This window comes from Acomys minous (genome assembly GCF_964271855.1).
Source record: "Acomys minous genome assembly, chromosome: 7".
Classification (NCBI taxonomy): Eukaryota; Metazoa; Chordata; class Mammalia; order Rodentia; family Muridae; genus Acomys; species Acomys minous.
Window position 1 is genome coordinate 45,383,252 of NC_140488.1, and position 13,505 is coordinate 45,396,756.

Below are 13,505 nucleotides of genomic sequence, written 5' to 3' on the forward strand. Positions count from 1 at the left end.
TCAAACCATATAGAGCACTATAAATGGCAAGGTAAAGCTTTTCTTCTTGGGATCAGTGATCTAATCATCTCACTGCCTAGAGGAAAACAATCTTAGCAGCTACCTAAGGAACCATAGAAATATTTTAAGACTGGATTCTGTTTTTTTAAAAGATTTATTTATTATTATGTATACAGTGCTCTGGTGCACATACACCTACAGGCCAGAAGAGGGCATCAAATCACATTATAGATGGTTGTGAGCCGCCATGGAAATTGAACTCAGGACCTCTGGAGGAAGAGTCAATGCCCTTAACCTCTGAGCCATCTCTCCAGTCCCCTGGATTCTGTTTTTTACCCTTTAAATTTTCCTTTAGGTATCACAGAGAAATAATATTTACTAGAAACACTGACTATTATGAGGGTCAGCTAATTTTTTACATTTTAGATTAAGTTTTAATTATGTGTATATGTGCATGTGTGGATTTGTGCATTTGAGTGCAATACCTGTGGCGGTCAGAGAAGGGTGCTGGATTCACTATAGCTAGAGGTGTAGGCAGCTGTAAGGGGCGAGATCCGGGTTTTAGGAACCAAACTTGGGTCCTCTGGAAGAGCATGTTCTTAACCACTGACTGAGCCATCTGTCCAGCCAAGCTATTCTTACTGAAGCAGCATGCCACATATGTGTGTTGCTAAATGCCTACATCATAGCATTCAGTTCTGTTTCTCAGTAATGTTGAAGGCCAAATGATACAAAATATGTCGAAGTAAACACAACCATTCAGCCAGAAGAAAACATTTCTCCTCTAGAAATTAACAATGAGGCAAGCTAAGGCAGAGCCTAGCCCTAAAGTTGAGCCTTTTATTCATTATTTTATTTTTTTGGTTTTTTGAGACAGGGTCTCTCTGTGTAGCCCTGGATGTCCTAGACTCATTTTGTAGACCAGGCTGGCCTCGAACTCACAGCGATCTGCCTGCCTCTGCCTCCCAAGTGCTGGGATTAAAGGCGTGCGCCACCATGCCTGGCCTTTTTTTTTTCATTTTATTCACATGGAATTTTAAAAGAAGTTCAAGAAAAGTTAGTTCAGGGTTCTCCCCCACAGGGTGGGTACTTACCACATTCTGCTTTGTTGTTTCCTCCAGGGTCTGTATCACATACAACCTATTTCGACAGCGCATGCTATGTATATCTTCGTAGCGAATACTACCATATTTCTGCAAGAAATGATTTTAGTGGATACTCATTCATAATAAATATCCACTTCTCTTACAATTGAATTTCATCAGACTCAATTCTCTGAGGCCTTGATTCTATTTCTAGCTATTTTCCTGATCTGTTTAGTGACGGCACATTTTCATCCCCATGTATGTATATATGTATGTATGTATGTATGTATGTATGTATGTATGTATATAATGTTCATTGTAGAAATTTGTATCTACTATGTGTCTTGACTGAGAACATTGGTAAAAAAATCTTAGTCTGTAAGAGAACTACTTTTATATATTGGTCTATATTTAAAAGCAGTCATCATTTGTGAAAGCAAGTGAATTTAGTCTCATTTAATGAAAAACAAATTGCGGCAGAGGAAGTTATACAAGCTAGGATCAATTCACAGAACCCAATTGTATAATTTATATTTTTAAGTTGTTCTTTGTTTGACTTGTTATCTTATTCTTAATATATATGTATGCCATGCAATTATTTATAAATATTAAATATGTTACATAATCATATTTATGATATAAAAACTTACCTCATTGGACTCTCTAATCAAATCTGTAATATCCACTTTAGTATGACTGTTTCTTTCATCATTGAGATTTGAACCCTGCTGAACATTTGAAGGCAATGGGCTATCCTTATTAATGACATTGTCAAAGAACCTACCCCAAAGAGACAATAATGTAAGAATCAGTGAAAGTAAAATAGTTGTAACAGAGAAAACCACAGCTAATGTCACCCAAGTCCGTCAGAGGTCAATTTTAACTGAGAACACAAGGAAAGGTGTGTGAAGAAGAAGAATCTCAAGATAGTTGGGAATTAGCAAAGTCGGGGGAAGGAATTAGATGCAGTTACTTTGGGAGTGAGAAAGAACATGAACGAAGTGAACAGGTTCAGCACATATTCAGCAAATACCCCAAGCCCATTCAGAAGGGAATGAATATCAGGTCTGTGGAGGCTTGAAAGGGGAAATAAGTTTTGAAAAGGAAAACTGAGGCCTTATCTTAGAGTTCTGAAGGCCAAAGGGAGGTGTCGATTTTATTCTGTACAGAACAGAGTTTGAGGAAGCATTATAACAGCTGCCAATTAATTTGCATCCATTTAACTCATAGAAATATATGCATATACCTCTCTATATACCAAAACCCATGTGCTCCAATACAAAGTAGCATTCATACAAAATCCTACAGGAAAATAAAGTTCAACCTACTTGACTGATAACAACGGGAAACCAGGCTAATTTTCTCCACTGAATACTTTAATGTTACTAACTCGCTCTTTTCCCCTCGGATTACTTTCTATATAGACACATTCTAGCTTCAAGTAGAATTATTAATGCTACGGCTTATTGAATTAATGCTATTAACACCAATGGGTAAGGAACCTAAATCTTCACACCAAAGTGACTTACTTTTGTCACATTCTATTTAAAGACAAAGGACAGCACTCTGGGCCTGGCTTTTTCTCCCAACTAGCTCTGTGACTTAGAACAAATTGTGTGAAGTTTCTTTCCTTTAAATTAAAAAAAAATTAAAAACAGTTTATTCACATTACATCCCTATTGTTACCCCCATGTTCGGATGTGTGAAGTTTCTAAGGCTCAGTCTCTTTACTGGTAAACCAAGCAGACGGAATGATGTAATCTCTCAGATCTCCATTGGATTTAAAGATTTAAAAATTCCGCTCATGTGTAAGTGTGTCTACATATCACACATGTTGAGGTGCCCATGGAGGCCAGAAGAGGCTATTGAGTCCCCTGGAGCTGGACAGCAGCCTGTCACGGCTGCTGGGAACTGAACTCATCTGGGATAGGAGCCAACATTCTCAGTTGCTAATCCATCTCCCCACCCACCTCCAGATTTAAACACTACAGTCCTTCTAGTACCTGTTTAATGCTGTCACAGCTTCAGCATCGTCTTTACACGTCAGGAGTTTGTCTAAATTATAGTCAAGGATTGCCAATCCCAGCTGTAAAATGGCCTTTATTCCATCGTAGAAGAAACAGTCCACCACATTCACTGCACTTTCGATAGGTAGCACGCTAATGAAAAGTGTGAGGAACCATGAGAGAGAAACCGAGGAAAAGAAGGTCATATCGGTCATGTGATCTGTCAGCTGAGGAAGGTGATCCCTGATAAGTTCTTCAAACACTGCCTGATCCACCAAGGCACCTGAAAAGCGTCAAAACAAGTTTTAAAACTACCACCTTCTAAAAGGCTTTCTTTGTGATTTCATTAGCTTCCAGGTAGAGCTCATCTCACTTCCTCCAAATAGGAGGCCATTAGTCCTATCCCATAATTTTCACATCTCTGCAACTGCTAGTTGAGTGTCATGTACCTAAAGACACTTGAGAAACTCAATTTCTATTCATTTGAAGGGTTCCTGAGTCCTTCTTACAGTCAGAGACATGTACTAGATACTGTAATTAATGATGTGGGCTCACCTTCAAAGAATTTAATATTTTTTGTGGTGGTAGCATGTAACTCGGGGCCTGCGCATACGAGGCAAACATGCCATCACTGAGCTACATCCTTAGTCCTAAAAGAATTCAATATTGAGTAGGGATAAAGATAAATGCACACATAATTATAGCAAAAGACAACATAAATCAAGACGTAGGCACAGTATGGAAAGTTTATGAAGGTACAAAGAACAGATTACATATAAGTGTTTAAACAGGGGATCTTTATATATTTGATTGCTAAAGGTATCACACAATTAACAAAGGGAGGGTGGGAATGGGAAGATACAAGCAAAGGGATATCAACCTGGATGTAATCTGCATAAATTATAATAGATTAAAATAAAATTCCATTCTTTTTATATGTAAACTCACATAAATATGGAAACTTTAAGCTGATTAAAATCTGCCCCTATCAAGAAACTATTAAAATTTTCCTTAGTAGTTCTAGATGTCTCAAATCATTATTTTGACAATATAGTATTTATAAACTTAAATAATTTTCCCTTTCATTACAGAGCAGACAAGGTCCTTAATTTAAAAAAAAGGAACATATAAAATGTATTTCCAACTACACATTCAGTATCAGAAGCTCTTTGCCCAAGAGCATCAAAAAAATGTGACATTTTGATATTGCTTGCGCTTTCTGTCTTTCTCAATCTAACTTACCAACTTTTCAGTTTGGTAATTTAACAGATAAGAAGCCAGGCATATAGTAAATGTCTGTGATCTCAGCACTTTGGAGGCAGAGACTAGTGGACTGCTAGTGGGAGCTACATACCCTGAGCTAGCCAGACCTTGTCTCAAGAAACAAACAAACACTCTGCCCCCAAATCCACAAATAAGACCACTCTCACACCAAATAGACAATAGACATTAAAACCGTTTAGAAAAGACTAAGTCTTCTGTGGTTGAAAAAATGTCGCACTAGTCAATTCATATATTAATAGTATTTGGAGTTAGGACCTTTCAGAAGTGATTGGGTCACTGCCTTAATAAACAGATTACTTGATTCATGGATTAGTGAGTTATAATGGAAGTGGTTTTGTTATTTTTAAAAAAGTAAGCTAATTCTAGTGTACTTGACCTGTCTGGCCATGTGATATCCCATGCCACATTACTGTAATGCAATAAGACCCTGACAACATGCTGAGCAAATGCTCCTGGACTTCCAAGCCTCTAGAACCACTAGTTAAGATAAATGTCTATTTTTTTTTATAAATTACCACCTGTGCCTTTTAGTGATAGCAGCAAAATAGATTAAGTCAGCATTTATGTGTAGATAATGTATATTTTTGTATTTGTTTTTACCAATGATTCGACGATTAAAATAATCAGGCAACATTCGTTCACACACAGCAACCAGAAGCCAAAAAGCTTCTTCTTCTTTTGCATATAGAAGCAATACTGAAGTCAAAATGTTCATCGCCTAAATTTCATAGGAAAGAAATAAAGAAGTGAATATTGCTCAGGGAATAACGGTATTTCTTCTTCAAATATAGAACTTTTCGATAGCAATAATGACAAGTGAGTAAATAATAATGGCAACATAGGGACTTGAAGCTAGTCCAAAACAAAGCAATGTACAATCAGGCTAACATTTGCTAGTCAGGTATTTTACATAGTAATATTAAAGGGAAATGAAACAGTAACATCATTGATACAAAACACAATAAACAAAATCTAATTAGGCTGATTTCAAAGGGGTAAAAATCTTAATTATTATGAGTTTTTAAAACAAAACACATAATCATGAATGATACCTAAATATTGGAGAAAACAAACTACCTATAACTATTGGACATCAAATCAATCATTTTTCACTATGCACAAAACAAAACATCACCCCTTATTAAATACTTTGTCATTTTAGTTATTCCAATTTTCATAACTGTAGAATCTTGTTATCTGGTACATGCAATATTGACTCAATTCCTAAAGTTTCTACTAACAAAATAGGGTTTTTAAAAAAGATATATTTGTTCTTTTCCATTTCAGTTGGTACCTAAATTTCTGCTTATACTGAAGGGGACAGAAAGAAACTCTTTCAAAATACCATTTATCAAGGGCGTCATTAGTCAATCTGTCTTATACTCCTCTGGAAGACTTCAGTTATAAAGCTATCTTTACTTGATCTAACAGAGAGCTCATCTAGTACAAAAGTCTTTTCTCAGGAGTGTTTGTTAAAAATAATCAGACTAATGGTCATGTCAGACATTAGTTTAGATAAAGAAATATACATTCTAGGTTGAACAGATATTAAATATCTGGGAATAAGCAATGGTTGTCTATTCAGATTTATGATACATAGATAAGATAGATAGATAGATAGATAGATAGATAGATAGATAGATAGATAGACAGACAGACAGACAGATAGGTATATAGATATATATGATTATACACTATGTAAATATAAATAGAGGGTCCTCAAAAACTTCAGAGACCCACAGAATATGTCATTTAAAGATATTTAAGGACTTTTTGACTTGAGACATGTCAGCCTCTTGGCAACACCCTTAAGGTTATCTCAACGAAGATTAATGGCAAGCTAGCCACTGGGAAAAAATGTCCCAGCTCTCTCTAAAGAAAATATGATGTCTAAAATGGACAAGACTTGGATGCAGGCTGAGTTGACTGCCAAGCTCTGCCATGACAGGGTAAGCAAGCCCTTTGTACTTCATGATTCACAATGTTCTCTGCCAGATACAATGGTCCAGAAGACTGAAGAGGATGCTCCAACATTATAGAGAAAGAATGGGTGACTGACCAGGCAGTAACTGTCTCTGTCATCTCTTAGTTTTGGAAGCTGCTTGCCTGCACTTCCTAATTAAGGAATAATTTTATTTTATTTTTTAAATTTTATTTTATTTTATATTTTGGTTTTTTGAGACAGGGTTTTTCTGTGTAACAGCTCTGACTGTCCTGAAACTCACTCTGTAGTTTAGGCTGGCCTCAAATTCACAGAGATCCACTTGCCTCTGCCTCACAAGTGCTGGGATTAAAGGTGTGCACCACCACCACCTGGCTAGGAAGGAATACTTTTATTCCTTCTCAAGTCTCTGACAGGGTTGAAGACTAGATAGTTAAAGCTTTGGTTAGGCTTAAATTGTTTAGGATTTATGGAAATGATTTAAGGTCAAGAAAGTTGCTTTTAAGTTGATAAATACAAGATATGACAGAAAATGATTGTTACAAAAATTTAGACTCACCTACTTAGAATAGACAGTATTTTCTTCAAGATTGCCAAATACAAATGAGCTAAACATTTTGAATGTAGCTTTTACATACGGCTTGTCACATTGTTTCATAACTGTATGTAGTTTATTATAAATAAATAAATAAAGTCCATATGCAAAAATGTAAACAGAGGTAGTAGCTATTGAGCATGTAGCTGCCTGAGGCAATGGGTAACAGATGGGCCAAACAAGAAATTAATAAAAACATTTGAAGAAAATCTGGGGCTTTGAAAACCTCTAGCATATCCATGTATGTTGCTTTAGGCATATTTATAGCTTTATGAATACTTTTTCTGAGGTGCTTGGTATAAAAGCCAAGGCTTTATGCATGCTTGGAACGTACTGTATTACTGAGCTGTGTTATAGCCTGTATATATGCTAAGGAAGAGAAAGGTGAATCTCTAACCACTGGCTAATTTTTGGACTTTTGGCAAGAATAAAGTGGTAGAGAATAGAAAAAGAAAAAGAAAAGAAAATTCATCATTATCAGTCTTACATAGCTGTGAACTATAATAATGGCTGAGCTTGCAAGGTATTTCCCCATTGGTGCAACAGTGGTACAAATGTGGAAATAACCAACCACTTTCTGATTATATTTAAGGCCCACTCCACAAAATGAGACTCCTTTCTGGCATCATTATCAAGCCAGGAACCTATAGCTAGAGAGATCATAGCTCCTAGGAGAGAACCTACTACTATTATTTTGCTAAATGAGCATAATATTAAGCCAACTCCTACTGATGTCATCATACCCACACATTAAGGTATCTCCTAACCTCTATCAGAGAAACTGTTTGCAATAGGTGATGATGAACATAAAGAGCCACAACTAGGCAAAGTATAAATAATAAGAGACTATATAACGTTCAAGCTTCCCTGGAACCTACATACTGAACTTCCTACCCCACAAGCTCAGAGGTCAGTGCAGAAGAAGGGGAAAGAACAAGTGTAAGAGTCAGATGTGGTCAAATATGAGGCACCAGAGTATGTGTGAAAGTCAGACCCCACTCTCCACTCAACTGTGAAGAATGTCCTCATATTTGACTACGCTCCCTGGATGGGCAGACCTGGTGGCACTCAGAGGAAGGATAACAGGTTACCAAGAAGAGACTTGATACCCTATGAGAACATACAGGGGGAAGTAATCCCCCTCAGTCACAGTCATAGGGGAGGGGAGTAAGGGGAAAGTGGGAGGGAGGGAGGAATTGGAGGATACAAGGGATGGGATAACCACTGAGATATAATATGAATAAATTAATAAAAAATTTCAAAAAAAGAGCCAGATGTGGTGAACAACTACAAGGAACAACTACAAGGTGTATTCTTCTGGATACAGCAGGACATCTGCAAATATGAACTCACAGTGGTTGTTACAGCATGTATAAGACCTATGCAAGCTTAAGCCAGACCAAATGCCATGGAAAAGATGGTTGGGAACAAAGTGCCATTCCTAACTAAGGAGTTACTGGCAAATCGGAAGGGTCAGTTTTCATTATGAATGCAGCCTTTAACATGTCTACCAAACTCTAGTGGAAAGTCATCCATCCAAGAATATTTAGGCAGCACAAATTGTTCTTGATGGGGAAGGGAAGGAAAAAGAACACAAAATTGGGTGGGAAGGTAAAAAGAGTGAATCTGGGAAGAGTTGGAGCAGGGAGGGTAAATGTGATTGAAACTTGTTCTATAAAGTTTTCAAAGGACTAATGGAAACATGTATTTAAAAAGTAATTGCAACAAATAAGTTAGGCCCACCAAAAATATTTTTAAAACAATACTCTTAAAAACTACATATCTTGTCTGGTTGTGGTGGTTGCATGCCTTTGATCCTAGCACATTGGAGGCAGATTTAGGCAGATCTCTGGGAGTTGGAGGCCATCCTGGTCTAAAAAGAGAGTTCCAGGATAGCCGGAGCTGTCACACAGAAAAACCCAGTCTCAAAAAACCAACCAACCAACCAACAAACAAACCAATCAACAAACAACAAAACAAAACAAATACCTTCCATATATTTCGGTAACTTAACCAAAAAGATAAAAACAAGAGGGTGAACTCAAACTATTACTATATGAAAAAAGGTAACATACAAATATTATTACAAAAATATAAAGAATGTGGTAAACAACTTTATGTTGAAAAATTGAGCCAAATGGGCAACTTTCTTTTAAAAATGCTAACTACAAAATTCAGTTCCAGGGGAAAGAAAAGTCAGAATCGAGATAGAATAAGAGACTGAATTAGTAATGGAATACTTCCTACAGAGGAAATGAAGAACAGATGGCTTTATTGGCACATTCTGCTAAACATTTAAAGAAGTAACACCAGTCCTTCACAAACGATGTAAAACCTAGGAGGAAGAAACCTAATTCATCTCATTCTAAGAAATCCTGCCACCAAAATTAGATAAAGATATTACAAGACCACTACATATCAATGTATTTTGTGAATATGAATGTAAAGTCCTTGACACAATAATAAGAAATCAAGCTCAAGAGCTTACGAAAATATCATATACTAAGAGCAAATAGGGTCTATAATGGGAATGCAAGAGTAGTGCAAATATGAAAACCAATCAATGAAAAATGTCATTTAAATAAAAAACCCATGATAATATCAATGGATACAATGAAAAATTATTTGACAAAATTTCATGAGGCCTCAACCTTACACAAAGAACTACAGGCAGCTAAGGAAATTGGGAACAAGAGAGGTGGCCTTCTCCAGGGAAGAGTATATCAACTGGTTCTCCAGTGCCGAATGGTCAGCCCTGAAAACATACATACAAGTATCATTATATAGACTGAATGGGTTATATTTAGGAATATATGTATGTATATACATATATCTAAGCAATAACAAGTAGTGAAAAATAGAGGCCATGAATTTGAAGGAGAGTAGAAAGGGGTTTAATGTGAGGGCTCCAGAGAGAGGAAAGGGAAAGGAGCAATGTTGCAATTAAATTATAATCCCTTTTTTCCTGTTTTGCTTTTTTCCTGTTATTTTATTTTATTTTTTCTTATTTCTTTTTTAAATTTTATTTTATTCATTTATTCAAATTACATCTCGTTTGTCTCTTTTTGCTTCTGGGTGAACTCACTCATTATGATAATTTCTAGGTCAATCCATTTGTCCACAAATTTCGGGAATTCCTCGTTTTTAATAGCTGAGTAATACTCCATAGTGTAAATGTACCATAGTTTCTTAGTCCATTCTTCTACTGAGGGACATAGTCCAAGGGATACGTCCCATGAAAAACCTTACTTACCAAGAAAGTGGGTCAGAGGAGAGGACATCCTATTGAGTCTTTAGGCGAGAGTAACATGGAAGAATGGGGAAATAATAGGACCCACAGGGTCCTGGAAACCTACAAGAAGAACTTTATGACAGGCAGATCTGGGTCCTGGGGTCCTCCTCAAACTAAGGCACCAGCCAAGGAGAAATAGGCAGTAAACTTCGAACCCCTACCAAGACCTAGCCGACGAACACGATATTCTCCACTGTTGAGTGGAGAGTGAGATCTGATTCTCACGTGAACTCTGGTGCCCCTTTTCTGACCATGTCCCCTGGATGGGGAGGCCTGGTGGCACTCAGAAGAAGGATAGCAAGTTACCAAGAAGAGACTCGATAATCTTAGAGCATACATAGGGGGAAGAAGTCTCTCTCAATCACAGACATAGGGGAGGGGAGAAGGGGGGAAGTGGGAGGGAGGGAGGAATGGGAGGAAACAGGGGAAGGGCTAACAATCAAGATGTAATATGAATAAATTAATTTAAAAAAATCAAAAAAAAAATAAAAATAAAAATAGAATTCAGTCTCAAAAAAAAAAAAAAAAACAAATTACATCTCAATGGTTATCCCATCCCTTGTATCCTCCCATTCCTCCTGTTTTGCTTTTTAAGACAGAGTCTCACTATGCAGCCCAGGCTGGACTTGAACTTAAGATCCCCTGCCTTAGCCTCCGAGTGTTTGGGTTAGGGGTGTACTTCACTGAGCTCAGCATCTATACGCTTTCTCACGTTAAACAAATCCCCAAACAAAATGTGAAAGAAATTCCTGATAATTTACACAAAACCCTCTATAATTAACTGTCCACTTTATGACAGAAGACTGCTTCTTTCTAAGACAAATAACAAGACTAGAATATTCATTTTAAAGACAACTATCATGCCAGGTGTGCTGGGATACAAGTGTAGTCCCAGCTGCACAAGAGTCAGAATGAGAGAATTACTGAAGCCCAGGAGAACTAGGTAAGACTAGGCAATAATGAGACAGCACCTCAAAAAGTAAAATAATCGTATTAACAATTCTATTTAACATATATTGCAGGTTATCCATTTAGGTAAGAAAGAACAGCATTCAGATTGGAATGGAGAAAAATGTCATTATTTAGATTCTATGATATCATATATTGAAACATGCAAGAAACCCACAAACTCTCTCCTAGAACTAATGTAAGTGCAGCAAAGCTAAAGAAGACAAGATTGATCTATACAAAATTGTAGAGAAATTTTAATTCAGAACATGGCCGCTCTGGCAAGTGATCACATCCAAAGACCTTCTAGGCTGAGTGATCTATCTGGTCAGAATACAAACAGGCCTTTAATTCAGGAGACAGAGTCAAGCAGATTTGAATTCAAGGCCAGTTCAGTATAGAGCAAGTTTCATGTAAAGAAAAGCTGAAGTCAAGGCTTGTACCAGCATGCCTTGAGTGGCAGAAAGGGTGACAAATCATTCAAAGATCTGACAGAATAGGATACTCCCAACTCCCAAGAGAAGAGAAAGGAAAGAGTAAGTACTTAAGGGAGCAGTGCAGAGTGAGGAGAGACAAGGCAGTTTTACCTGGAGAGTTTTACAGAGATGAATGGGAGAACAAGCTAGACCTGAGCTTGTGAGGATAGACTGTGCAGAGAATGAGAAGGAGCCGGAAGATCAGAGCAGATTGCTGGCAAGTAGGAAAATGCAGGGGCTCAGAGAGAAGCCAGGTTGATTAAATCAGCTGGGAAAGGAGTTTGAGCCAGAACAACTGAGTTGAACCAGTCAGCCCAGAGCTCAGGAAAACACAAGAAACAATAAGTCTCAGAGGCTGAAAATGTTCTAGGCCTAGGTTAACAGACAGAGGCAGTAAGCCTCCGAGACAACTGAAACAGGCAAATAAAAGTTCCTGATACACAAAATGAATTGTATTTTAATATACTAGCAAGAAATAATAAAAAGGAACAAAAGTCCATTGACTACAATTTCAAAAGGATTAAAATACTTAGAAATAAAATTATCAAAAGAAATGTTAAGATTTGTATATTGAAAGCTATCAAATACCTTTTCAGAAAAAGAAACTAGAGACCTAAATAAAAAAGGAAACACCCTAGGTTCATAGTTTGGCAGATTTAATATTGTTAATAAGTTGATCTGCAGATTCCATATAATGGCTATCAAAATCTTAGTTTTTGTTCTAAGATAACAGAGTATATTTTCAACCCATAGCCTAAATATCTTAATAATCTCATTAAAGAGAACTGTTTACTGACCTAAATAGTTGTTTCTATTTACTCATTTAATAAATAACATCCTATAATATTTCAGGTATTATCTATTTGTGTCTAATAGCAGCCAACTACCTAATTAATGCAGTGCATTACTAACAAATTTTAAACAAGGACTCCTCCCTCCATTGCTTACAAAATAAATTGTTGAATTCCTTTTATTTTTTCCTATACAGGGTTTCTCTGTGTAGCCCTGGCTGTCCCAGGATTTGCTCTATAGACCAGGCTGGCCTCAAACACATAGTGATCTGCCTGGCCTCTGTCTTCCAAGTGCTGGAATTAAAGATGTACACACCACCACAGTGGTAGGACTGGGACACCAACCCAACCAGGAAACCTTTGCCCTACAATTTGCCCTGCCTGCAAGATGTGCTAAGGTAATGGTGATGGTGCAGCACTGTGTCTAACTAATGACTGGTCTAACTTGAGACCCACACCATGAGAGGGAGCCCATGCCTGACACTGCCTGGGTGGTCAGAAGCCAGAGGCTGGGTAGTTCAGGACCTAGGGTAGAAGCAAACATGACTGACAAAAAGTCAATGATATGACTCCTAATGATAGTCTTCCATAGTCATAGATCAGTTACCTAACCCAACTGTCATCAGAGAAGCTTCATCCAGGATGGAAGCAGATGTAGAGGGCTGCAGCCAAACATTAGGTGGAGCCAGGGAAATCCTGTGGACAGGAAGGATTGTAGGAGCCAGAGGCGGCAAGGACACTATTAGAAACCCCACAGAATCAACTAAGCTGGGCAAATGGGGGCACACTGAGTCTGAATGGATAATCACGGAGCCTGCATGGGTCTGTGCTAGGTCCTCTGCATATCTAGTTGTGTAGCTTGGTGTCATTATCAAGCTTCTAACAGTGGGAGTAGGAGTGTCTCTGACTCTTGCCTGCTCTCAGGACCCTTCTACTCCTACTGGATGGCCTAATTCAGTCTTGCTATGAAGGTCTGTGCCTAGTAACTTGATAGGCCATGTTCAGTTGATATCTCTAAGAGGCCTGCTCTTTTCTGAAGGGAAAATAGAAGAGGAGTGATCTGGGGTAAAGGGGAGGTGTAGGAAG

At 37.6% G+C, this 13,505-nt stretch overlaps 1 protein-coding gene across 2 annotated transcripts in view; it reads right to left on the reverse strand.

The window, feature by feature from the left end:
* The window catches only part of TBC1D8B (TBC1 domain family member 8B), a 72,386-nt gene that overhangs the window by 12,047 nt on the left and 46,834 nt on the right, over positions 1–13,505 (reverse strand). For both annotated transcript variants that reach the window (XM_084788776.1, XM_084788777.1), the window contains 4 exons: positions 4,976–5,093; positions 3,089–3,374; positions 1,736–1,865; positions 1,095–1,193 (listed from right to left, as the gene is read on the reverse strand). In XM_084788776.1, coding sequence (XP_084644902.1) covers positions 1,095–1,193; positions 1,736–1,865; positions 3,089–3,374; positions 4,976–5,093 — 633 coding nt within the window. The remainder of the gene's footprint in view (positions 1–1,094; positions 1,194–1,735; positions 1,866–3,088; positions 3,375–4,975; positions 5,094–13,505) is intronic.